General features: G+C 35.6%; 1 protein-coding gene across 2 annotated transcripts in view; it reads left to right on the top strand.

Moving 5' to 3' along the window:
- The first annotated feature begins 3,227 nt into the window (after positions 1-3,227).
- CTTNBP2 (cortactin binding protein 2) overlaps positions 3,228-26,018 on the top strand; it is a 67,555-nt gene continuing 44,764 nt past the window's right edge. For both annotated transcript variants that reach the window (XR_014589958.1, XM_083860263.1), the window contains exons 1-2: positions 3,228-3,330; positions 21,521-21,745. Coding sequence is in view for 1 of the 2 variants with exons in the window: in XM_083860263.1 (XP_083716389.1) it covers positions 3,268-3,330; positions 21,521-21,745 (288 nt within the window). In the remaining variant the exon portion in view is untranslated. The remainder of the gene's footprint in view (positions 3,331-21,520; positions 21,746-26,018) is intronic.

Genomic DNA, 26,018 nt, shown 5'->3' with positions numbered 1-26,018 from the left:
GTTTCACCTGTCATGGACAGTGTTTTCACAGAGATCTGCCTTGTGTTATACCTCCTGACAGACTGAATTACTGACTTGGGCAAAACAGTAGGATCACATTTTGTGTACTGTACTTCTGTGGATGCCCCTCTTACCCCTGTTCCTTGGTATCAGAAGCCTTGAGTGTTGGTTTTGTTTGTTTGTTTGTTGGCGGTTTTTGGGGTGATTTTTGACGGGTTTTTGGGTTGTTTTTTGTGGGGGTGGGGAAGGTGTTGGGTTTTTTTTGTAGAAGAGACAAACATATTTTAGAATGGGAAGATAATGTAGTGGATAAACCATTGAATGACAACTTTAAAGACTGTTACCAAATATTATGTTTTATACTGCTTGCTTTCTAGTTTTGGAAAAAAATATATCCCTGTGTTAGTTTTCCATCTGAAAAATGGAGACTTTATTCTCCATCATAAAAGAAATTGTGTGAAGAAACCAATTCCTATCCTCGAGGTATTAGGTTTTGTGAAGTGGTTCACAGAAGAAGGATGTTGGATAAGTGGGTCCTTGAATCTGACTGAATTAAATTTAGTAATTAGAAGTGCCAAGAGTGAAAACTGCTGCAACCTGTAAGGTAAAATCTACTCTACTGATGCTAGATTACGCAAGGAGCAGTATAAGTTCATTTTATATATGTCCTTAGATCAGTGAGCATTATATAGAATTGTGAGGAGCACTGTGGGAGGCTGCTGCAGCAGCATGTGTTGGAAAAAAGCCTTCAAAGAAACCAGTTGTTTCCCTTGATTCATTGGCATGGAGAGTAAGAGCTACTTTTTTGTATTAGAGGAATAGCTAACACAGGCAGCAAAAATAGAACATAACTGTTGTTCAGGCTAAAGTTCTGGTTAGAATGAATGGCCCCATCTTCAAAGCAGTTCCACTCAATAGACACAGGGTGACTGGAGCATTTCTTATGGGGACAAACTGAGGGAAATTTTCAGCCTCCAGAAGAGACGGAGAGGGGACCTCATCCATGTCTGTCAGTGTTTGAAGGGAGGGTGCCAAGGCCATGGAGCCCGGGCTCCATGTGCTGAGTGGTGCTGATCAATAGTAGAAGAAGCAATGGACAGAACCTGATGCACAGGAAGTTCCACATGAATATGAGGAAGAGCTGCATTACTGTGCTGGTGACTGAGCACTGGAACAGGTTGCCCAGAGAAGCTGTGGAGTCTCCCTCACTGGGGATATTCAAGATCTTTCTGGACATGGTTCTGTGCTGTGTGCTCTGGGATGGCCTTGCTTGTGCAGGGAGAATGATCTGTGTTACTCACCTAAATGAGCAAGCTCAACCCAACATATATTGCATGTAAATAGCTAAAGTTCTGGCACACAGTTCTCACTAGCCATTTGTGCACCTCTGTGTGTTTTAACTGCAAAGTAAAAGTGTAACACAGTAAAACACAGATCCAGCTTTGGGGTATTTTAGATCTATGGCCTTCTAGCCTGAGGGAAGAACAACTGCTGTGCCATCCTCTAGCCTTGACAAAATAGAAATGGCACTTGCCTTAATTTTTATTAGATTTTTCTCTACTAAAGTTAAGCTTCTGAGTAGCTGAATGTTTAGATTGTACGTGCTTTGGGGAAAAAAACCAGTATATCCAGATACATTGCTCACCTAATTTGGCAACAGATTACTTCATACTGAAGATAGCTGAGTGTTTGCTTTGCAGGGCTTTCTGAAAAACACATCTACATCATAGCTAGGAGTCTAGTGTTTACCTTACAGGGAATAACAGCATATTAAAAATCAATCTGGGCAGCTGAATCTAGCACATGGAATAAAAGTTGTTTTCTCTTCGTGAAAGTAATCCCCTTGTAAATTCATTAAGTGCCTACTTGTGTTAGCATTCTGGATAGTAAACAACAGATTTGTATTAATCTTACCTACCTTTGTGATTTTGTGAATATTATAACATTTCCCTCACCACACCTCCAAAATCAAGACTTCTAGCCTTGTAGTGTTTCCTCATATGTGAGTACTATATGTTCTTACTCCTTTTCTCCTCATGCTTTTAGTTAGCCAATTCTACACTTTTTAAATTAAGACTTTATGCAGTACCTGAGATGTGGGTTTATGAGGGGTTTATATAGCAGTAAAATGAAGTTGTTCACCTGTAAGTGAAGAATTATGTGCCAGCTTCTACATGAAATAGCTGTCTGTGCCACTTCTCTATCCTTTTTCCAGGTTATTGACAAAGAACTTGAATAAGGCTGGTCCCAGAAGTGCCCCCTGCTTACCTGTTTCCATCATGGAGACTGGTTGTTACCTATGATGTTTGTTTTCTATCCATGAAGTGTCTTTTATTCCTATACGTTTGGATAGGAGTTTCTGTATAATATTGGATACAGAACCTTGTCCGAAACTTCTGGACAATTCAAATACCTTAGTGTTCAGTGGATCCACTTTACCATGTGCCTGTTGACATTGTTAGAGAGCTGTAGCAGTTTGTGAGGTGAATTTGGTTTTACAGAAGCCACGCTGATATTCTCAGGATACACTGAGTTCGTGCTCAATAAAACCATTGAGCACAAACTCAGTATAAACTCATTCAGTATAATTCATCAGTATAAACTCATTCTCCCGTCTTACTCAGAGTGGCAGTCAGACCTACACTGTTCTTAGTAACTGTGGAGTGGAAAGATACTGTTGCTGTGAACTCTTTTTGTTAGTGCCTCTTAAACCTGAACTGTTCCCTCCAGGCAAACAAATGAGACTGCAAATAAAGCATACACATAAGATTTCATGTCTTTTCACAAATAGTTGTTCAGAAGTTCACATTCAGCCCAGTATATGGTGGTGACTTGGTTGCTGTTTGCACAGGTGCCTTAAGTGTGCTGTGGTTAAGATCCTTTCCCCCTTTCTTGCCTTCCTCTCTGGAGGCATTTCACCTCTGTTGAATTGTTTCAGCCTCTGAAGCTGCACAAAGTCACCCACTTTACCATGTCACTTTTATCATTCGCAAGACTTTGCAGGACTGATCCCTTGCAGCAATTTGAAACAATATAATACGGGAGAGGGTTAATTTCTTCACTTTAATAGCAAATAGTCTGATTATTTTTATTTAATTTTGACTTTATATAGTACAAATATTCGCCAACTTTTGACAACTGTTGATGGATGCTGACACATCTGTTTCACAATTACAGTAACTGTTGTAGTCAGTGTGTTCATTAGTGTTTTGTTTCTTACAGACAAGAGAGTTTGATGTGGATAACCTGAGCAAGCCAGAGCTGCGAATGCTTTTGAGTGTAATGGAAGGAGAGCTAGAGGCACGAGACCTTGTGATCGAAGCCTTGCGGGTGAGTTGCTCACTTGTGATTTGCTTTTAGGCTCTTTTTGAAGTTCTCTTTTGCCACTTCCTTTATATTGTACATAGAAAATTCTTAGTGGAAGAGTGAATTATGATTTTTAAAATTTTAGGTTGAGTAAATCTCAGTAATCACAAAATATGTTCTTGGTTTCGTTGTAGCCATTTGGTAATTCTGTGTAATTTTGGTCTAAAACACCAACAAAATTTCAAAGAAGTAAGTGAAAAACCTGTGAAATTGCTTCCTCTTTAAATTCTTTTGTATTCTAAAGTCTTTTATTCTTGAAAGGAAGGAATAACTTCAAAGGAAAATTCAGTCCATTTGTAATTTGTTCTAATGGGCTATATTCAGTCATACCCTCTATTCAGTGCTTTGATTTTCAGTGAGATGGAAGTAGGGACCAAAATCAGGTGATCATATCCACTTAGGGAAATATTTTTGTGGCTTTTTTGTTTTTGTCTTTTTAATACAAGATGAAATATGTGATACATGCTCCTAACAGCATTTGCAACTATTTGGTTAGGTTTTTACTATTAGGCACATGTAATTTTCTGCTTCAGAAGATTACAGTCTGAAAGGCAACTTAGTTGATTGAAAATGTACAAACAAAACTACTTCAATTAAAATACGATTTTTTTAATGACCATATTAATTTTAATATTGATCTGGAACAAAATAAAATTTAACAGAGCTGCCAAACATACTGCAGGTTTGGGGGAACACAGGATTCTATGGTTTACACATATATATACCTTCATGGTTGAATAAGGGGAAATTGTGCTCTTTAAGGTGTTGAAAGTATTGTAAAGCAAAACCTTAAGTTAATAAAATACATCTAGTGCTAATTTTTACTAGTATGTATAATGATTATCAAGTAGTGTGGGAACATTTTCCACCTGAAATCTCACAGTAACAATGGGAAATGCATTTTTATTCAGTTTTAAGTTGTTTTGTGATGGCTTCAGATCACCTGTTGCAAGTGGAGCTTTAAAGCACATGAATTAATAACTGAAGGCTTTATAGGTATAAATCTCACTTTTAAAATGTAATTTTTATTTTGTAATGACAGTAAGACACTAGGAACAATATTTTTCTGGAGTATTACTGCACTTTGAAGTTATTTTGTGTTTGGCCTTCAGTTAGATGCATATGTTGAAATGTACTGCCTTTCATCTAGCTGTTTCACTATTTCACGGCTCATTTTCCTGGACCAGGAATTTTATTTTCCCTGTCTGCCAGTTAAAGTTTTGTAAAAGTTAAAATAGTGTGCACAGCACATCCAGAATCTCTTTTTTTGACTCTTCTAACTTTGAAGGAATGCAAATAGAATATTCAGTCAATTTATTTTAGTAAATATTCAGGAACAAGCTACTACACATATAAAAAAATGTATATATTGAAACTGATGAAAATGGAAATAAAAAGTGGGGGGAGGAAATGCAGTAAGTGCAGTAAGTTTAATGATAGTAAACATTAAATATTCAGCATAGTGCAGTCTCAGGAGAAAAAAGTCTATATCAAGTCTATATCATGCACCTGCTGAAATAGGTAGTATGTATACAGTGGGTTTTGATGATTAACACCGATAAATATAAGAAGTGGCTCTATTTCACATAAGAAATGTTGAAATTTGGGCGGTGGGATATTTTTGTTCCATTGTTTTTTGGGTTTTTTTAATCCTGCATCTCAATTTCCAGTTCTCTAAACAAACTCTGTGTGTGACTCAAATCTTCCTGGCAGCTTGCGTGGTTAGCAAGCTAGTGCTGGGAGACTTGGAAGCCATACCTGCTGAAGAGCTGTAGGCTGATGTGTTGTATTGTGATACTTTGGGGTCTTCTGGCTTCTTAGTTGGGAAGTCACAACTCAGCACTACTAGCAGCTGGATTCATTTTCCAAGCAGCACACAAAAATAAACAACCAGCTAGCCAAATATAAAAGTGTATAACAAGAGAATTCCAGTGGAATTATGTCAGATTTGGTACTTTGATTTGCTGCAACAAATAGACATACATAGTTTACGTATCTTTAAAGCAAAAAGGAAAAGGTTTTTGTATAAGGGAAAAGAGTAACATTATTTCAAAAAGAGATGATGGTCTGTTTCAAAATTAGGAAAAGTTTGTGAGCGTGTTTTTTCTATGTTGGGAAAGTTGGCTTGTTGTGGGGTTTCTGTAATCCTACTAGTAGTTCAGGGCTGTTTCAGAGCCCAACTTCTATGATAGGTCAAAGCCTGATGATTTCCAACACTATACTAGAGAATCTGTCTTTTCCTCTTAAACGATCTTAAGTGAAAGGCCAGCAGTTTGAGATTATGTCAAGAAATCTTGTTAAATTAAATTATCAACCTGGGGGCTGGGATGGGGAGAGAAGATAAGTTAATTTAGTAAAGTGTTGATTTTTATTAAGGTGATGGAATTTGTGCCACACGATAAATTAGAAAGAATCAAACCCAATGTCACATATAACAATTAACACTTTTTATTGTGTCTTTTTTTCATAATGTGCCGTAGAGTTTCCATTGGATTTTATATACATTTTAGATACCTTGAAGACCACTTTTAAAACAAAACCGAAATTTCAAGAAGAAATTTATGAGAAATATGCAGATGTCATCTGTTTACTTCCACATTTCCACAATACATTGTTGTGCCTTTATAATATGCACAACTGATTCCTGCTTGAAGTAGTTACAGTAATTGTTAATCAGAGCTATTTAAGTTCCTGGACAAGTTCAGTCCTGTGAAAACCAACAGAATTGGAAAAGTAGACCTTCGAGATGCTCAAATTTCCAAGTTTATTCTCCAAGTTGTAAGTTAATTTACTGTGGAGAAGAGCATCAGGCTTCAGCTCATAGGATCCTTGCCAATCTTTCTCACTGGCTTTCTGATTTTGTATAACTACTACACCAAGTGACTAACATGATTTCTCTTTTGAATCTGTAATTTCTGTATTTTAGTAGTTTCATGGTCATGGTTATGCTGCAATTAAAATTAGATTCCGATTAACATTTAAATCATGAAAATTACTTCATTAATGAGAAGTAACTTGCTGATTAATTGCTGTTGAGAATCCATATAGTTAAAAATGGAGGGAGACTTAACTATAGCTGCTGCCGGCATCTGTCTCAATTACCCAAATAAACTGTCTGCCTGTAATGAAGGGATAATTTATTCCTAATGTGGAGGTAATGTGGCCATATAATCAAAGCACAGGTTTGGTATCCCACAGCTGTGGTCTCGAATACAGTGTTCATTTATTGTTATTTTTTCTCCAGATAAAAAGTGTTTGCTGTGGCTCTTTATTTTCAAGAGGATATTTTAAAGTGCAGTGACCCTCATATGAGGAATTGATGTGCTAGTAATAACTATCAAGAATAGAACTGTAAATTAAATACTAAATACTGCTTTTTGTGGTAATTCTCTCATAAAGTTAAATCATTTGTAGGTTATTTTTAATCTAAAATTTTAAAGCCCCATTCAGGTGGGATTTCTGTTTATTGTAAAAATACATTTCTTTGCTTATTTAGATTTCATTAGGTGGTAAATGGTACATTGAAAATGTATGTTTGCTTCTATGGTATACGTTATTTAATGTGAACGAAAAAATGCAAATTCTTACCATACTAGATTTTTTAATATATCACATTACATAGATTTAGAACAACTTTATTTGATTGTTGAGAAAAGTCACTAATGAATTTTAAAAAAATGTCTAAAAGAACTGCCAATACCAGCAGTGGATATATTTTTGGTTAATTAAAATTGACTACAATATCAATGAGCTTTCTCTGAGCTTAAGCCAGCTCCAAATCAACAGATTTTGTATATGTGCTGTCTGAGCCAGGAAGATGGTACGTGAATGGCAACATGAACTTGGTTGTAGGTGTTTCTGCATTGTTGGAAAATGCTACTTTATTTAATTTTACTGTAACTTTCTAAGACATGAAAGCGTATTTTCTATGTATGTGTTTGTACCAACATCTGTTTCATCTTTCACCCAGTTTCTGCAAAATCTGATGAAATGCTAAGCATTTCAAAAATAGGTAGTGCCATAAAACCAGGCAGCTAAGTAAGAAAATTCATGCTGTTGTTAGGGCCTTAGTGGAAGGGAAGGCAGAGATTTGTGCTGTCCTTTATTTAGCACTGCATAGGAACTGTAGAGTAGAGTTAGGGAAAGTCAGACTTTGCTAATTTAACTGCTCAGAGAATTTGAGTTAGACTATCTAAATTTATAAAAAGATAAGAAAAAAATCTCTGCTGTAGAAGTTAGTTCTGCCTGAATTTTATCTCCCTGAATCTAAGCATTTTGACAGGCATGCAGCTTAATCAATGGAGCTCCAAATAAATCATAGTTTCTGTGTTATATCCAAGTAGAAATCCATATAAGATTATTTGTGACTTGCCCTAGCAAAAGTATATGAGTTCTTGCAGAATTTTGTAAGGAAGGTACAAATATTAATGGTATGAAATAGGTAGGTCAAAAGCTAGAAATTTATGCATCCTGTAACAATACATCATACCACATTCAAGTTTAGTAAAACATTCCATTAGCTTTATTTAAAAATCTTGCAGTCTGAAAATGCAAATTTAAACAATAAGGATAAACACCTTTTAAGAGAGTTATAGTGATTACTGTGTAGATTTGCACAATGTTTCTTTGGCATAGCTAATGCATAGTATGTTGAATGCCAATTTTCAGGTTCCAACTCTCCAGTTAATCATTTTGGTATTTATTGGGATATCAGTATTCAATTGCACGAGAAATTCAGTCTTCCCAAAGGGAAGATCACAGGAGGCTCACTTATTTTAGAATGATGTGATGAGATTGTTTCAGAAATTATAGGTAGCTTATAAGATATTGGATAAATAGCGATAATGATAAAGGCCATTTTCTACATATCTATTTTAAGTGTGTGTGAATGAACTGCTTGAGTGACCCTACTTTAGCATTCTGATTAAGAATGTGCTTTTGAAGAAACTATCCCCATTGTCTCCACCCCACTTTGCTTCGATTTGCCTCACAGGCTACTCTTGGACTGTGTCAGCTGAACTGACAGCAGCTAGTCCTAAGTAAGACCTTCTTCCGAAAAGCAGGACCATAGACACGTGTAGTCTTTTTCTTCCCAAAGGGTGGATGGTGGTTTTTGCTTAGGCTAGTTTGCTTTCTTGCAAAAGTACTGCCACACATACTATAAAAGCCTTCCACTATGCACAGTCCTGAGCTTTTATTAGTAAACTTGTCTTTCAACTTTGACCCACAATGATTCAACACTGAACAGTATCATTTTGTTTTAATCTCATTGGAAACATGAACTGTTTCAATGATAACTGGCAAAAGTAGGTACACTTCTATACCACTTTTGCAATTCAGTGTGTATATGTATAGATCAAACAATATTTAAGACACCCTGAGTCTATCACTGTTTCACAATAGTATACTGTATAATTATGTTAGATTTTTGGTGGGTAATTGGGAATCATACTGGAATTTCTTTGCAAAATGTGCATCCTTTCATGTTCAGCTCTGCATTTTCAGTAGTGAGTAGGCTGTTTCTTGAAAGAAAAATAATTGCAAGGAGAGCAGTAGATCCTTGCAAGCTATACTTGTCCACTTTCACCTGTCTGCTTACCAGTGAGTCCTGTCTACCTAAAGGTCTTCCTTCAATTGGCCAAGACGGACTTTTGCCTAATGGAGGCTGAGATTTTGGGTTTAAAAAATTGGTTTTATTAGTTAGAGTTTATATATCCTTTTAGTGTTATTTGTTGTATTTTGCCTCTTGCCATGGGGTGATACTTGGTTTTGCCTGTACTCTGAAAGTTACACATTAAAATAGAGTTATTACCAACACAATAACTGTCAATTGTGTATGAATAAAGTTTTTCATCCTAAACTACTGCACAAAGTCAGCAAGAATGGTACTGTAAGACTTAGGACTTCTAGAATGAATTTTGGGGTTAGAAGGGAAAAAAATCTGGGAGTTATCAGGAAAAAGGGAATAAATCCTTGTAATTTAGTTGTTCTCAAATTGTGTGATAGGGAGAAAAATCACAGATATATTAAGTGTAATCTGTCAAAGGGAGCTACACATAATATAAATTATAGATCCTTACCTGCAGTAATTATTCTAAGTTGGGAATCTAAAATGCAAATTCAAATTTCTCCTATACAAATGAATCCTGTGAATCCAGAATGGTGTAAGAGCACACAGAAGGTGGCTTTGGAGTTTCTGGCAGCCAATAAGGCAGCCTGTTTTGTAGCCAGATGTCTTGGAAAAATTATAACTCTGTAGAAGGAAGAGCAGGAGATGTTAAACTGTGTGTAACAGAAGGTTATTGTTGTAGACAGTCTGATGGCAGTTGTTGGTCTTGGTGGCAGAAGTGAACCGTGAAATAGAAGTCAGATAATGCCTTATTTGCATTGTCATTTTTGCATATTGCAATTTCTTTGCATAAAAATTAATTTGTATTAAATTTTTGGGAGCTAATAATCTTCAGATTGTCCTTGCTTATCTCTGCATATTATGTCTTTGCTCATCTGATCATTACTTTTGATTTATTGAATTTAATGATGGTTGTGTGTGCATTTTATCTTCGCTTAAATATAGTTTGTCTTTACCCGTCCAATGTGTCTGGTTATGCCTAGAGCTTTTACTTTCCTAATAAGAGTTTAGCGTACTTTTCTGGACAGGTCAGTCAAAAGCTAGTATTTCCCTATTGCAGGCTATTTAAAATTGATTTCAAGGAATTTATGCAATAGGGATAAACCTCAGTCAAGTTAGTAGATGAAATTATTTTTTATAGTATTTAGTTTGGAATAGTTTCTATGTCTATTCGTTTTAAGTTTTAGAGTAATGAAGCATGCTCTTTGAACGTAATTGGAAAGGTGTTGTTTATTACAGCCTTAATGTTCAGATTTTGATTTGCCCCTGTTTGATGATGGTTTATATATTTTGTTAGTTTATCTTCTGTTGTGTTTACTTTTCTTATACTTTTTTTTTTTTTTTTTTTTTTTTTTTTTTTTTTTTTTTTTTTTTTTGGTAGTAGTAATTGTGTGAGTGTACACTTCATTATGAATGGAGCTAAGTCTCACTTTTTCCAAAAGAAGTTGGGCTTGTGGCAACAGCAGTCCCTGGACTAGTTAACTTTGATGATCTGAGTGATCCTGCTATTTTGACATATATAAAGGCCACTTCTAGAATTTGTTGACAAAATAAGTTTTCAGTCATGTTACATCACTTCTTGTGGTAATTATTTGTTGTTTACCAAGGGCAACATTAGGCACTGAACAATGCAAAACTTTTCCTAAACCATATTAAATCAGTCCTATATCTGTGTTACTTCACTAAGCTTAAGCTTCACTACTCAGGTGAATACCTTTATTCCAGGCTCTCCTAAAGCTGGAGAACACAAGTATGAAACTATGAGGCTTGTTTTCTAGTAGGAAAACTGTGTGTGGCATTGCATTACAAACAACCTGTTCACTCTTCATTCCAGCAGTGACTGTTAAACTGATCGTAGTCTCCTTTTGCTTTTCACATAAGATCTGAATATCTTTATTGTTGTCAGGCATGCTGCCAATTTACCTGGAAGTATTCTGCTGATTTTTTATTTGGATAATTGCTTTGCCTTTCCCAATCAATTTCTCTTACACTTGTTTGAACTTTCTGCATAATCCAACATATAGTAGTAGGTAGAGATAGATATACACATTATTTGTAATAATAATAATAAAATATTACAACAGCATGTTAATGTAACTGTTTCTCCATTTCTATGATCTTTGTGAATTATACAGATGTGACTTATTTGAAATGTTTTATCCGTTTGCCATCATTACCCACATTTCCGACAATGAGAAATGTAACTGGGTCATCTGTTATTTGTGTTATGTTACCTGCAATTCTACATTTTTTAGTTCAGGGAACATATTTCCCCAATGCAAATAAATGATACAGGTAATTTCATTGATAGCAATATTCAGGTGCAGCTGAATACATAACTTCTTTCCTTGGTCTGCCTCTTCATGTTAGTGTTGCTGAAGAAGGAATGTATAAGGTTTGTTCTTGGTTCTTCCAAAAAAAAAAAAAGGTAATAATATGTAAAAAAAAAATTTGTGAAAAAGACAATAGATTTGATTGGGGTCCTTTTCAACACCTTTGAAAATACACAATTCAATTACTTTTGCTGTGCTTGGGTAAATATGTTCCCAGACATCTCTCCCTCCCATTCGGTTTTGATGCTGTTCTAAATGATGGACAGGTCCTTCCACCTGCTGCTCTCACAGAGAGAGGCATCTGCTCTGGCAGTGTAGTAAAAATAATTAGTACTAGGTCTCTTACTAAAGCTAGAGTTCCATTTTTATTAATAAATGAAAAATTTGAGAACATAGAGCAACAGTGATTATAGTGAATTAGCACTGAGATAGCAAAGTAAAATTTTAGCTACATATTGTGGAGATATAAGCTGTTACATGAAAATTTTAAAATTGCTAACTCTAACAGTATCTGTAAAAGGAGTTCTAGCTGGAAAATTGCTTTAAAGTTTTATCAGCATAAAATCCAAAATGTAAAATCCAGTGTTGTTTACTTTAAAATGTTCCTTTCTTTCAATCAAAATAATTTAGTAAAATGTATTTGTTCATTCATCTTCCTCACTACAGATAGTATCAAGAATTAAATTCTTGGAGGTAGTAGATATTGCTCTCACAATTTACGTTCCAGTGAATATTGAAAATAATCTGAAAACACTGAATTCTCTTAATCTACCTGAAATAGGTCTATAATGTGAATAGAAGAGACTATTTCAGTTGAAAGGGATATCTTTCAAGGATCATCTAGTCCAGCTGCCTGACCCACTTCAGTGCTGACCAAACGATAAAGGCATTGTCCAAGTGCCTCTCAAGCAGTCACAGGATTGGGGCATCAATCACCTCTCTAGGAAGCCTGTTCCAGCATTTGACCACCATCTTAGTAAAGAAATGCTTCCTAATGTCCAGTCTAATCCTCCTCTGGGACAGCTTTGGCCCATTCCTGTGTATCCTCTCACTGGATCTCAGGGAGAGAGAGTAGCCCTCCACCCTTCCCCCCCTCCTCAGGAAGCTGTACAGAGCAATGAGGTCACTCCTCAGTTTCCTTTTGTCCAAATCTGGTAAGTCCAGAGTCCTTGTCCCCCCTCACAGGACATTCCCTCGAGCCCTTTCACCAGCTTTGTTGCTCTCCTCTGGATGCATTCACTCACCATCACACTCTCCTTAAGCTGTGGAGCCCAGAACTGCACACAGTTCCCCCAGTGAGGCTGCCCCAAAGCTAAATGGAGTGGGATAATCACCCCCTCTGCCCAGCTGGTGCTGATGCTGTGTTTGATCAGCCCAGGATGGGGTTTGCCCTCTTGCCTGCCTGGGCACACACAGCTGGCTCACATTGATCCTGCTGCCAGATGCCCCTCAGATCCCTCTCTGCAGGGCTGCTCTCCAGCCACTCCTCTCCCAGTTTAGACTTGTGCCTGGCATTGCTCCATCCCAGGTGCAGAATCTGACATTTGGATGTGTTAAATTTCAATTAAACACTGTCCAATATTCCAAGCTATCTAGATTTCTCTGCAGGGCCTCGTGTCCTCAGGAGAGTCAATAGCATTTCTCAGTTTGATATCACAGCAACCTTGCTAATGGTGCATTTGACTCCTGCATCCAGATCATTGATGAGTATGTGGAAGAGAACTGTCCCTAGGACTGAGCCCTGAACAATACTGCTAATGACTGTCACCAGCCAGATGTAGCCCCATTCTACAAGCCTTCAGCCAGTTCTTCACCCAGTGTACTCTGAACCTGCTCATTCCACAGAGTTCTGGAGAACTCTTCCAGAAGGATGCTGTGAGGGACAGCATCAAAAGCCTTACTAAAATCCAGCAAAACTACATCCACTGCCTTCCCTTCATCTACAGGGTGGTTGACTTTGCACAGAAGGATATGGAACTAGTTTAACAGCCATTGTGAACCCATGATGACTCTGCTTGATGATGGCATTGTAAATACATAATTTGCATACCTTTTCATTAAAACACATAAAGCTTGGTAATAATTTATTTGCCATGTAATAATGTAGGATGGTATTTTAACTGAGATTCTGATAGCTTGAAAATACGAACATCTAAATACTCAAACAAAAACATAGATTGATTTAATAAAAGTTTTATTGTTGGGTCTTTGGTATGTTTTGTTATTGAGCTGAAAAAGCTTTTTTTTTAACTGCTAAGCATGAAGGTTAAATTGCTCTATTTTGGTTAGAGATGAAGTCAGATTTCCTTCAGTGCTTCAGAAGAATGGCTGACAGATTTCCATGCAAAGAATTATGAATTTATTTGCATGAATTTCAAGCATAAATTTGAACATGCAAAAAAAGTGTAGATGACAAATGGTTATTTAAAGTAACCAGAGAGCTCAAGTCTCTTCTATCAGCTGATGCTCATTATTAGTATGAAAATCTGTATTATTTTCAGAAATAAATGTCTGGGCGGTTAGATAATCAGAGCATCAAACAGTGATATTTCCTGACAAAATATTGGCCTATAATTTTCAAGTGTTTAAGCACCAGACAACAAAGCTGTCATAAAATAGGTCTACTGTAATCTTTATGTGGAACATCTAGGTGGCTCTTCTCAATCAAAAACATGTTTTATGACTTGAACTTTTTTTTCTTCATCATTTAGAAACTTAGTGCAAGGCCTGAATTTCACCTTTTACATTGTGCAAAGTGAGGAATATTTTATATTCACTGCATTCTTTTTTTTCTTGTTGGGACTGATCTGTTAGTAATTGATCTTAGCCTTGTAGTGATGGCATTTTCCTTTCAAAATCTGCAACCTTAAAATGGTGAGTTTTCATTACTCTAAGGGAGAAAATTAATAATGAAGAATTGGAAGCATATGTCCGTCTGTCCTGTCTGTACCTCTTCCTTTCATGAAGGTTTTTGTCGAGTAACAGGGAGAAAAAAGAAGGAGGTTGTGCTACTCATTAATATTATGGTAATAATAATCTGGTGCCATTGGATGATACTCTCCTTTTATGGAGTTAGACCCCTAAGAAAATTCAGCCTTGATCATTACTTTGGTTGTATAATTCTGATTCAGTACTTGTCAGGATTGTTTAAATGTTACTTAAATGTTTGTCCTTCTGTACACAGAGATTTGAATTAATTGTTTGGCATTTTGTGCTTTTATCAAGTATGTTTTTTAGTGCTGAGGAAAGAAGATTATACAGCTTTTTGCCAAGCACTATATTTGGATACTTGCATGAAACAGAAAATCTCCTAAGGATACTGTGAATAGACTTGTAAAACAACGTACAGTCTTTTATTTTAAGCTGTCTTTTTACATTGAAAAGTGCTTTTTAAAATCTTGGATTTAAAGCTATGTGATTCTGAGAGACAAGAATACTTGGCAAATTACAATTTTTTCAGAAGGTTTTGTGAGTTGTTGTGAATGAGAGAATAATGCATCTTTTGGATATTAGCTTCATGCTTGGGACAACTTTCCTAGGAAAACTTTACATCTCATGCAGTTTACTGTACTGTAACAAATTTCATTAATATATTTGCATGCCTTATGACTGTTACAAGACAGTTCTCCATGATAGGTTTGAATGCTTTTTATGAGTATGTCTGCCTCACATTAAAAAATACTGAGTATGTTTTCTTTTTTTTAGTAGTACCTTGTTGGGGGTTAGGTTTGCTCCTTTTTTACTTTAAAGAACTTTTTCCCCCGGTAAGTTACCAAGGAGACTAAGTATTGGATACTTAAGGAGTACTTGACCGAAACAAAGAAATGGCCAAAGGTGGTTTTTTTATCCTTATCTGTTGTAACTCCAGAAGGGAGGGGGTAACTGCCTCCCTGATAACAAGCCACCTGTTAAAAACTGGGTGGGGTATTGTCTCTTATCTCTGCTCAGTCTTTCTCTACCCCCATGGGAATATCTTTTGTCAACACACCATCAACGCTCACCAATGGCATGACAAATTTCATCATCCTATTGTGAGATGCTCTACTAGAGCAGAAGGGCAACCATTTCCACCTAGATAAAAGGAGCCACAGGTATCACCAGGCACTCTGGTGTTCCCACTGGACTCCCAAAGGAAGACCGGACCCACTTTGGGACCCCTGGCTCCACAGGACCATCATCTCTGCTTCCAACAGGACACATCTGCCACTCCAAGAGGGCTGACTTTGGACTGTTCCCAACGCCCTGACCAACAGGGCATCAGGTTGTATTTCTGGCTTTGTCAGGGTTTTCTGGGATTCCTTGTTTGTTTGCTTGCTTATTCTTTTGTACTACAACATTTGTATTTTTAATATCCCTAGTAAAGAACTGCTATACCTATTCCCAAAATATTTGCCTGACAGCCTTTTAATTGCAAATTTATAATTTGAAAAAGGGGAGGGGGGCTTACATTCCAAGGGAGACTCCAATCTTCCTTGGCAGCTACCTGTCTATTCAAACCAAGACATACCTCTACTAAATGACTTGACTTCTTTCATGGTCCTGTCCAGTCATCCGTAAAGAACATGTCTTTATAGTATAGAATACGTATAATATAGGTCTGCCAGAGCATAATCAACCTGTATGCTGGTTTTGTTTAACTTGCTGATTGTATCCTCCAGTTTCTCAATTCTACTGTTTTCACTCTTTTTGAACTAGTGGCCTGTTACCATTGACAGTCTTCTCCAGGCACTTTCGTTTTTTCCATCATTAAAATGGACAAACAAGTTTTTGTCTTATACTTGACATTTAACATGGAAACAGACACTTTGACTGTATTGGTAAAGTGTTTGTCATACAAATGGAGGTCATTAAATTTTAACTCCCTTGTAGATTTTGCATGGGTATGCACTGTCACTGTGCTGAAGAAAAGAATTTAGACTGCAGTTAAAATCGTAAGGAGAAATCGAGCATCATTGGCAGAAATCATGCTGCAAGATACTATCTCCTCAGTCATTGATGTTTACATTTTCATTTCTTGTTTTTCCTATACAACTTTATATGGAAGTAGCATTTACGATACTTTGAAAACATTAATTTACATCTGCATTTAAAAAAAAGGCAACTAAAAAAAAACAGCAAAGCCCCCCAAACTCAACTGTCTATGAAAATTGCTAGCGTTCTTTAAAGAGTCATTGCTAACTTATCATAAGGCATGATATCCTCCATTCTGGTATTTTGCAGGTGTACTGCTTTTATTGTGAGTATATACTCATTGATAATTCTCTTTTACTTAATTGAATTGCTACAACAAATCACTTAAACAAACTATAATTTCATTGAAGAAGATTTATAAATGTGTTCTCTTATAGACATCTTCCTCTTTTAAAAAAATCAATTACCCTTTTAACAATCCTCATCTTTAACATAATACATAAAATAAGCTTTTACTGCCTCCTCTTCTGTACTGGTGAGTTTTAGAAAACTTCTTGCCACTACCTAATTCATGTGTCAGAAGAAGATATTAATATGAACCTGTCAACATCTGTTGAAACAATTATTGTAAATGTAGAAAAGGAAATTAATCACAGCAACAAAAGCTCTTGAAAGGAAGGAAATTTTGTTTAAGGGTCCTAGGGCAGCTTTAATTTAGTTCCGTTGTTCCCCAGCAGTGTAGGACATGCAGTCCTATTTTTGATGTTTATCATCAGTTGCTGCATGAAAGATTTGGACCTGCTGAAGTCTCTAAACTTGGCAGATAAACGAAGAGGAAGCTCTGAGATACATTGGGGGGAAAATCCAGTATTAACCTTAAATGCTCTGTCATTTATATGTATTATGTTGCTAATTATGAAAACTTATTTCACCAAATGTATGCAACTAATATCAACATAAATTATTAAGGCTATAGAACTAATAATATAGCTTATGTGATTAATTTTTTCATTTTTTGGTTTTCATTATTTGGCTTATTTCTTATATACATTAGTCGATCATATTTCTATTTCCTAGCTTTATGCTTTTGGCTGTAAGTCCTCAGTAAGTGGTATATTATTTGAAGATTGAAGACCTCTTCACCCCCTTACATTCTTGTTTCAATAACGGGGAAATGTCTAATTAGACTTGATAATTCTCGGATTGGTTACTGACAATAATATTTTGTTCTCTTCTGAAATGGAATGCAAGAAGCAAATAGTTACTGACCAGTTCTTACACTGTATTTGCAACTTTACCCACAGGCCATTTTCCAGATGTCCTCATTCCTTTTGTTCCTCTCCCTGCACACCCCAGTGCCCATCTTCATCTGCTAGTCAATAAATGGGTCAGGGACTTCAAAAAGATCAGGTTAGGAAGTGAAAATTTCCATGAAGTAGCTTGCAGATAACTTGAGGTAACTTGAAAAAAGTTGGTGTGGGATGAATGAGGTGTCTTGCTGTATGTGGAAGGAGACAGGCGCCCTGAGTCATAAAACAAGCAGTTTATCTTAACAGCCCAATAGTTCAGATTCTTGTTGGCTACAGACTTAGGAGAGAAAACTTGAGAATGAACCTTTCCCTTGTATTGTATAACTGCATAATCCCTAGGGATTGTTTAGTACTGAATTTTTATTTTTGAAAATATCCCAGACTAAAAGTTCTATTTCCCAGGTCATAAAAGGAATTGTCATGATCCAAAGCAAGGCATAAAGCTTGTTCTACCAGTATTTCATTTTTTTTTTTTTTTCGTTCCTGAGAACTCATTTTTGTCAGTAGTTACTTGACAAGATTACTAACATCTGTATGCTAAAAAAAAAAAAAAAAAAAGACAAATCTAGAAGAAATCTCTAATTATGCAGTAGCATAGATGTAAAAGGCACCTTGGAAGATTGTTCAGTCTGATCTTAAAGCAGGACTAATGCCAAAGATTGAGTTACAGTTGGCTTTATCCAATCCATCTTGGGAAATCTGCCAATGATAGAAAGTACCTGTTTTTGCTGGCAACATGTTCTGGTGCTTCTCTGCTCTCAAGTGAAAAGAATTTTTGTCCAACTCAAATTTCCCTCATTGGACTGTGGGACAAGCACTACTTGTCTATCAGCCTGCAGACCTCAAGCACCTTTCTCCCTGTCTCTGTTTCACACTGAAAAGTCCTACTTAGCTCTTCCTTGAAGAGAAGCTGTGTTGTACCTTTTGATCATTTTTGAAATGATCAAAATGAAAACATTGAAGATATTTTTCAGATCTATTTTATTTAGTAGTCCATTCTTGATCTAACATAATACAGATCAGCCATAAGAAAACTTTGAAGTTTAGTTTTTTTAAGTAGTAGCTTTATTTTAGTCTCCTTGTTTAATATTTCAGGTCTTGTGTAAGGATATAAAAGTTCTGTATAAATGTGATGTTCTTACTGACTGAATTAAAAAGCTGTTGTAAGTAAGTTTAATCTTTTGCTCTGTTGCCGTAGTGAATTTCATGCATTAACTGCTTAAAGGGTTTCTGTGTTTGGTTTTATGTATTTTGTCTTGATTTGTGTGTGCCAACTGTCACTTTTCATTAGCAGTTACCTGTTGGAGACTTTGGCTCAAATCTTAAGACATGATTTTGTGTACCACTGACATAGGCTGAAAAAGGTATAATTTCCCATGGATATCTTTTCATGCTTCTAAACACTTCCAGTCTCAGTCCTTCCATTAAAAGTTTCATTGCTGAGCAAATGAGCATGTGCGGAAAACTAAAGCTGATGTTTTATAAATTCATATAGCACCTTTCACAAGACAGTAGTCCTCATGACATCCTATAGCGAGTGCCTATTCTATTTTTGTAAATGTTGTGTTTGAAAATTAATTCAGTTAATTATTCATAGATAGTTTAAATGTTATTTTTTCTCTATATTGCTGTGCAGTTGAAGTTATATATGAGACACTGCTAATGCTGCTTTAACAGAACCACCAAATTACACAGACATTCTTGTAAAGGAGTATGATTTTAGACTGTATATTCCACAGACAATGACTGCCATGAAAAACAGATATCGTGATATTGCCAGTAACTCTTATGACTTTAAATTCCGTAAAAGAAGACAATAGAAGAGAAAAAATTTCTGATTCTAACATTACTATTTCTCCCATCTGATGTACTTTAGGGAATTGCAAGGGGACAGAAGTATTATTTAGAGGCTGGAGGAATCCTGTAAAAAACCTCAAGTCTAGTTTGTCTTTCTGTCACTTTCTGCCTAAGTTTTGGGAAAATACTCATCATCTCCCTTCTACCAAATTTCTGGTTTGTCTTTTATTCTGGTACCTTCTTTTTAAATCATATATTTTCATCCTGTAAAAAAAATTCCAGTGAATGTATTTTATATTTATAGTCCTTGTATAAAGTCGCGGAAGCATTTGTTTTAATACTTTACATTTAGTCCCCCTTTGAGTTGGAAGCATCTTTAGATGACTTTGCTGTCTGTGGTTTGAGAGTTGCCAGTCTGTTTTTCCCTGTGCTTGAAGTTACACAGTTACGGCTTCAGCCAGTCTGTCATCACAAACCATGTGCGGTTTGAGACCTATTGGTTTTTCCAGTGTTTATCTTTTTCCTATAGCCACTTTAATTCTAGTTTTGATTTTCATTCAGATGGAGCTCATCCCTACTGTATAGTTTTGTCCTTTTCTTGGTTAATGAATCTGAACCCCTGGTCGTCTTGCTATTTTGGCAGGTGCACCCTTTTCTTCTTGCCCTGCTCTCTTAATTGCTATGCATGTTAGAAAACATTTCAGGTAATATATTCATTGATATTACATGCATTTAGTATGTGCCAAGAGGTCAGCTGGTCATGGGTCATAGAAAAAAAATGGAAAATACACATTACTTCACTGGTTGGCAATCTGTTTTCATAAAGGCACAGGTGATCGCCTTTGCCTCTAAGATCAGTTAATCAGCTTGGCTTTTTCTTTAGATTTAACTATGAGGGCTTTTGATGGTCTTCTCTTTATACTTGCAGCAGACCTGCTACATCTGTTTTTTCCTTTACTTTGATGTCTCACTTTATATAAACTAAATGGCTTTTTAGTTGTTGATAATTTATATAAGGACTGTGCATCTCTCTCTGTTTAAATTCTTAACCTGCTTGGATTTATCATCTTGCTTGTCTGATTAGCAATTTAGTCCATTTATGGTAAGACTTTTGGTTTGATGGTTTCCTTTTCATGGAGGTTGAATTCCTAAGCTACATACTGTCCTGTAATTTCATCTTATAGAACCACAAATTAAAAATACAGACCCTTCCCCCAGTCTTGTAATATTACCTTTGGAACTAGCCATTTTATTTTATAAGTTATAAATTAAGAGATTAAAATATTAGAGTAGTCAGGGGTTATTTGCACGGCACTTTATAAAAAATAACTAGGTTCTATCTATTATTTTTATCTCTTCAAACAGTCACTACCTGACTTTATAAGCCAAACTAGACTTTAGGTCTGAATGAACTCTGTCAGCTTTTTCTGAAGTTATGTCAAAACCTGGTATTTTTAATGGAGATTTTCACAGTTTCTATTTATACTGCCACATTGAAAAACAAACTAGCGTTCTGAAAAGCATCAGAATGTGTAGACACACTTGTTTCTTTTTCAGACAAATTCTCATTTACAACATTTCAGTTTTGTCGACAATATGTAGAAAAAAGTTGGGCATTAACTAGGGTATGTAATTTCTAGTTAGTCTTTGAGGAGTTTTTGTAACATAATTCTTACGTTCTTCTTTGTTTTCTCATGTCTCCAAATGTGTGTTATCATTCATGAACTTTTCATATGATAAAATTTTAACTTCAACTTTACAAATGATGTGCTAACACATTGGGTAAGCATTTGATCTTGTTCTCCTCTTTGGTGTTCCAGAATTGTTTTATTCTTCCTTTTTTTTTTTTTTTTCCTTATTCTTCAAAACAGAATTTGAACCAGGTTGCAGAGAAATGTTTTTCTTTACTTTTGGACAATTTCTCTTTCTTGATGGTGTTTCTCTGCACTGTGGGTGTTTTTTCTGATTTTTTGAGGCATATTTTTCTTTTAGAGGTTGTAAATGAATACCTAAAGAAAATATTTTAAAGCCTTAAATGATGTATATTGCTTTCCCTGTAGTGTAAGCTTTTTCTATCTGTGAATGTACTTCAAAGAATGCATTTATTTTTATTTCTCTGGTTTTAGTTTGCTTTTTTTTCTCTTTTTTTTTTTTTTTTTTCTCTCTCCTGTTAGGCCCGGCGCAAAGAAGTTTTTATCCAGGAGAGATATGGAAGATTTAATTTGAGCGACCCATTTCTGGCTCTTCAGAGAGACTTTGAGGCAGGCGCTGGTGATAAAGAAAAGAAGCCAATATGCATGAACCCCCTGTCCATTTTAGAAGCTGTTATGGCTCACTGCAGGAAAATGCAAGAAAGAATGTCAGCTCAGTTGGCCGCTGCTGAAAACAGACAAAAGAAGGTATCTTGCTATTGACATTTTCCTTTTCCCTCTCCTGATTTGTTCTTTCTTGCCACTTTTTTAGTTTGTGTCTTTGCATCTTTGTCGTGATTGACATTACCAGTATTAAAATTTTGCCACTTAATTTTCATACAGGGTAAGGTGCTGGTTTTCTGGTGATATTTTGTATGCACACTTCATTTGTTCTGTGAATTTAGCTCTGTTTATGGAAAAAATTAAATATAACTGGTGTAAGTTGATGCAGTGGATATATAAGTAGATAGCCCAGTGTGACCTGAGATAGCATCATCGCAATATATTTTTAAACCAATACCATTGAAGCCTTGAGGATCTGTTGGGTTTTTTGTTCTAACCTGAATAAGGTAAATAATTTATTTTAATTTTACATTAGGTGGCTCTATTTCTTAAACCAGCAAAAATATTTTATAAATCCAAAAATACTTTGTTGCATATTTAGAACATTTACAGTAAAAAGAAAATAATTTTGAAACAATTACATTGCAGAAAAAAGTGCCAGATTGAAGATAAAATAATATCATTTTGAAAGTGAATGATTGGTTGGTGGTATGTATTTCACCAGTATGTAAGCCATATATTTCTAAAACATAGCTAAATAAGAATATGTTGGGGAGAGGTTTCTGAGAGGAAAGAGGGGAAACAGTCATATAAAGGACTGACCTTGACAAGGTATTTTTGAATAAATAGGAAAAAAAAAAGCTCTATATGCGTTTAGTCAGCTTCACTCTATCCATCTTATGATGGATAGAATGCTCATACTAGATACTGCTTTGATACAGCTTTTTGGAGACAGTTTTACATTGACTTAAAAACCCCCAAACCACAAACAGGCTACAACAATTGACGTAAAATTGATTTTGGTAATGATTGCTCTTTGGGAAAAAAACATGCATGTGAAAGTGCTGGAAGTTACTGGAAATACATGCTTAAATTAAACCCCCAAAAATTTTGTTGTTACTTTAGCTCTGTTGTTTAGTTTAGTTTAAGAATCATTCCTCTGCTAAGACTTCAGGAAAAAGAGAGGATATTACTAGACTTTATGCATGATAGGGAAGTCTTCAAACAGTTTAATGCTGAGTGAACTATTACTGGTGTGAACCTCACACTTCTTTCTGAGAACTCTTAAGTATTAATTTTCTTTCTCATAAGCTTTTCCAGTAAATAGAAAAATAGGAAAGGACAAGCAAACTTACTTCTTGTGATTGAAAAAGGATATTGGCAGAAACCCTGACACATCTGCCAGGACAGTTGAATTAGTATCTTGTTTCAGTGCATGGCCTCAAGTCTTTTCTTGTACCTAAATTCTTCATCTATCTCTGGCTTTTATTATATGGACAGATACATGCTCCTAAGATGGACTCACGTACTAAGAATATGTCAGTATATTAATATGTAAATTCAAATTTACAAATTCAAATCCCTTTTTTGTCTTTTTTAACCAAAGTCCATTTCTGTAAGTGTGTTTGTACAGGAAAGGATGCTTTTGCCTTTTGCTTCCTAGAGGAATACATGAGCCTTTTTTTTTTTTTAATCCTAATTTTAAGGATGTGAAAACAAACTGCATGTTTCAAACTGAGCAGCTGTGTGCATGACTCTCAACTGAATTACATCTTCCTCTTTTAAGCTCAATTAGAATTGCTGTATTTACAAGACACTCTTAAATTCTTTGGGTTTGTGGCAACAGTTCATGTATCTCTCAATCATCTACTTTTGTTCACAAACTATTCATTCATTTACCTTCCCTCCATTCCACATTTTTCTATCCATTCTTCATCTCTCAAATCCTTCCGTTGAAGAGCCTAATGAAGATGTTTTCAGGGACTTCGAAAAATGTTCAACAAGGTAGGGTGACACAGTGTAAGACGAAAAAATCAGCCTTGACAAATGTAAAGTTTGTGAAGCCAGCTGCACCCCGTCCCTCCAAAAGTGGTTCCTCCTTCTGTAAATGTGTGATGCCTCTATTTTTGTGTTTGGAATTGCTTCACCATCCCACTCTAAATAATGCAGTCTGTGTACAGCTGTGTTTATTTTCTCTGGATATTACTGAACTTCAAACAGACTCAGAGTGAACTCTTATTTTGGGGAGGGACATAATATCTGTGAAAATAATCCCCTCAAAAGTATTCTGTGAGTAAAATTTTTATCTGATCACAAAAAACAAGGCATAAAAATATACCAGCATGTAGAAAAATCAAGGAGGTGCACAAAAGACTGTAAGTCATAGGCTCACCATATGCAAACATCTAACTCTCAGATGTCATCTGCTTTGTGTTAGGTCTTCATCCTCTTCCATCTCTTTGAGTGCTTTTCTTGGAGCTGCTTGGAAAGTTAATTTTGAGTTTTCCTGGGAACACAAGACAGATCATCAAAATGACAGTTCTTGATTTGTTGAGAGTGTGCAGAGGAGTTAGGATTGGGATGCATGCTCAAAGAAAGGCAAGCGTGGGTTGGATAGGGCCTGTTGGTGTAATTTATTCTAACCTTGTGCTTAAAGCAGATTATCATCATCAGTACATCTGGTCATCTGTGAATTTGTCTTGCTTAGTCATGAAAACTCCCAGGAATGGCAATATTGCATCTTCTCAGCCCTGGTCTCCTTGTGAAGAACTTTTTTCTGAGACTGAGCCTCTCAAAGGGCAAGTTTTCTTTTCTCTAACCTTTTCTCATGGAGCCCCACCTGCCATTACCAAGATGAATTTGACTCTTGTCATCACTGTAAGGGCTCTTCAAAAGGATGTTGCTGTTAGATCAACTCTCTGTCTATTTTTCACTAAACTATGCAAGCCAAGCTTCCTCAGGATTTTCTTACAAGGCGTGCTGTCTCTCACCTTTGAGGGGCCTTTGCTGGTTAATTGTTTGTGAGACACTCTATTTTTTCTTTCTTTTTTACCCCTTTTCAAATCCTTCTTGGACTCATTTTCAGATGTTTATATTACAGATATGCTATAGTGTAAGCATATAGTACATTTTGCAAAAATCAGGTTCTGGTTAGTTCATAAACTCATAAATAATTGCAGCTAGTTCCAAATCTGTCATCTAAAGGAAAAAATACCACGTAAATATTCAGAGGTTTTTCCTATTCAAGATGATGCAGCCAAAAGAAGAACAAGAGGGTAAGAGAGAGACATAGAAGTCAATGTAAAATGAGAAAATAATGCTGCTTTTGTATATTTGAATCAAATAGAGGATTTACATTTATATTAGGCAGCCTTCATTTGGATGCAATACTTACAAATAAGGTATTATAATAGTATGGTAAGCTGATTTCATGCTAGTTAAATATTAAAATCTATCTGTAATTATTTGGAAGTAATATAATTTCACAACACTTAATCTTTAGAACAAGAACCTTACCTGAAAACAATATAGCAGAATAATAGACAGTTTTGACAAAAATATTTTCACTATAATCTTTATACATCTCCAAGCTATAGAAATTGTATACATTTCTCATAATTTTTGTACCTATTTTAGCAAAGAAAAGAAATGGTTGGCTGCTCCTGTTGTTTTGAAATTCTAGTGAACCATGGAAATGCTGTTATATCCTTTGAAAACACAATGAAATCATTGAGAAAAAAAGGGGTTTTTTCACTTGTAAACTTTGATTGGGATCATTCCTAAGTACCGTGTCATTATAATATTTTGTTAATTTAATTTGCAGCTGAACTTCCATTAACAGAACTGAAGAGATGTTGCTGGTGATACAGTTTGCTTAGCAATGACTGATAATGCCATACCTTATTTTTACCCTTCCAACCTAAACCATTCTATGAGTCTTTGATACTGTTTTTAAGAAGGGGTCGGTGTGGTTTTATGAAAGGCATTGTACAGAATGTCAACCTGGGATAAAGCTCTAAAACCATAGTGCAGCCTCTATGCACTAGGTTTTGAAGTATTTGAAAACAAGATGATGTTTAAACTGTAGGTATCATTTCCCACAATGATTTCTTCCTTATATAAAATGGTGTATTACCATATTTTTGTGTTGCTTTTCTAGAAGAGGATCTGTGAATAAAAGCATAAACAGCAGGCAAAATGAATTACAGGCAATGGCTGTATGATTAAGGGGGAAAATTATTCTTATCCATTATCTACATTTTAGTAATAGTTCTTTAAACCTAGCTTATGCATCACTGATGTCAATTAGACTTTTCACTATTAGTAAATACAGGAAAATATTTGTGCCTGTACTAAAAAGTTGTCTTATTTATAAATGTTAAAACAAGATATAGGATACCTATTATGTTCATGATGG

The sequence above is a fragment of the Zosterops lateralis genome (genome assembly GCF_965231275.1).
Source record: "Zosterops lateralis genome assembly, chromosome: 4".
Classification (NCBI taxonomy): Eukaryota; Metazoa; Chordata; class Aves; order Passeriformes; family Zosteropidae; genus Zosterops; species Zosterops lateralis.
Note: the sequence above shows the minus strand (reverse complement) of the source record. Positions and strands in the feature narration are given on the sequence as shown.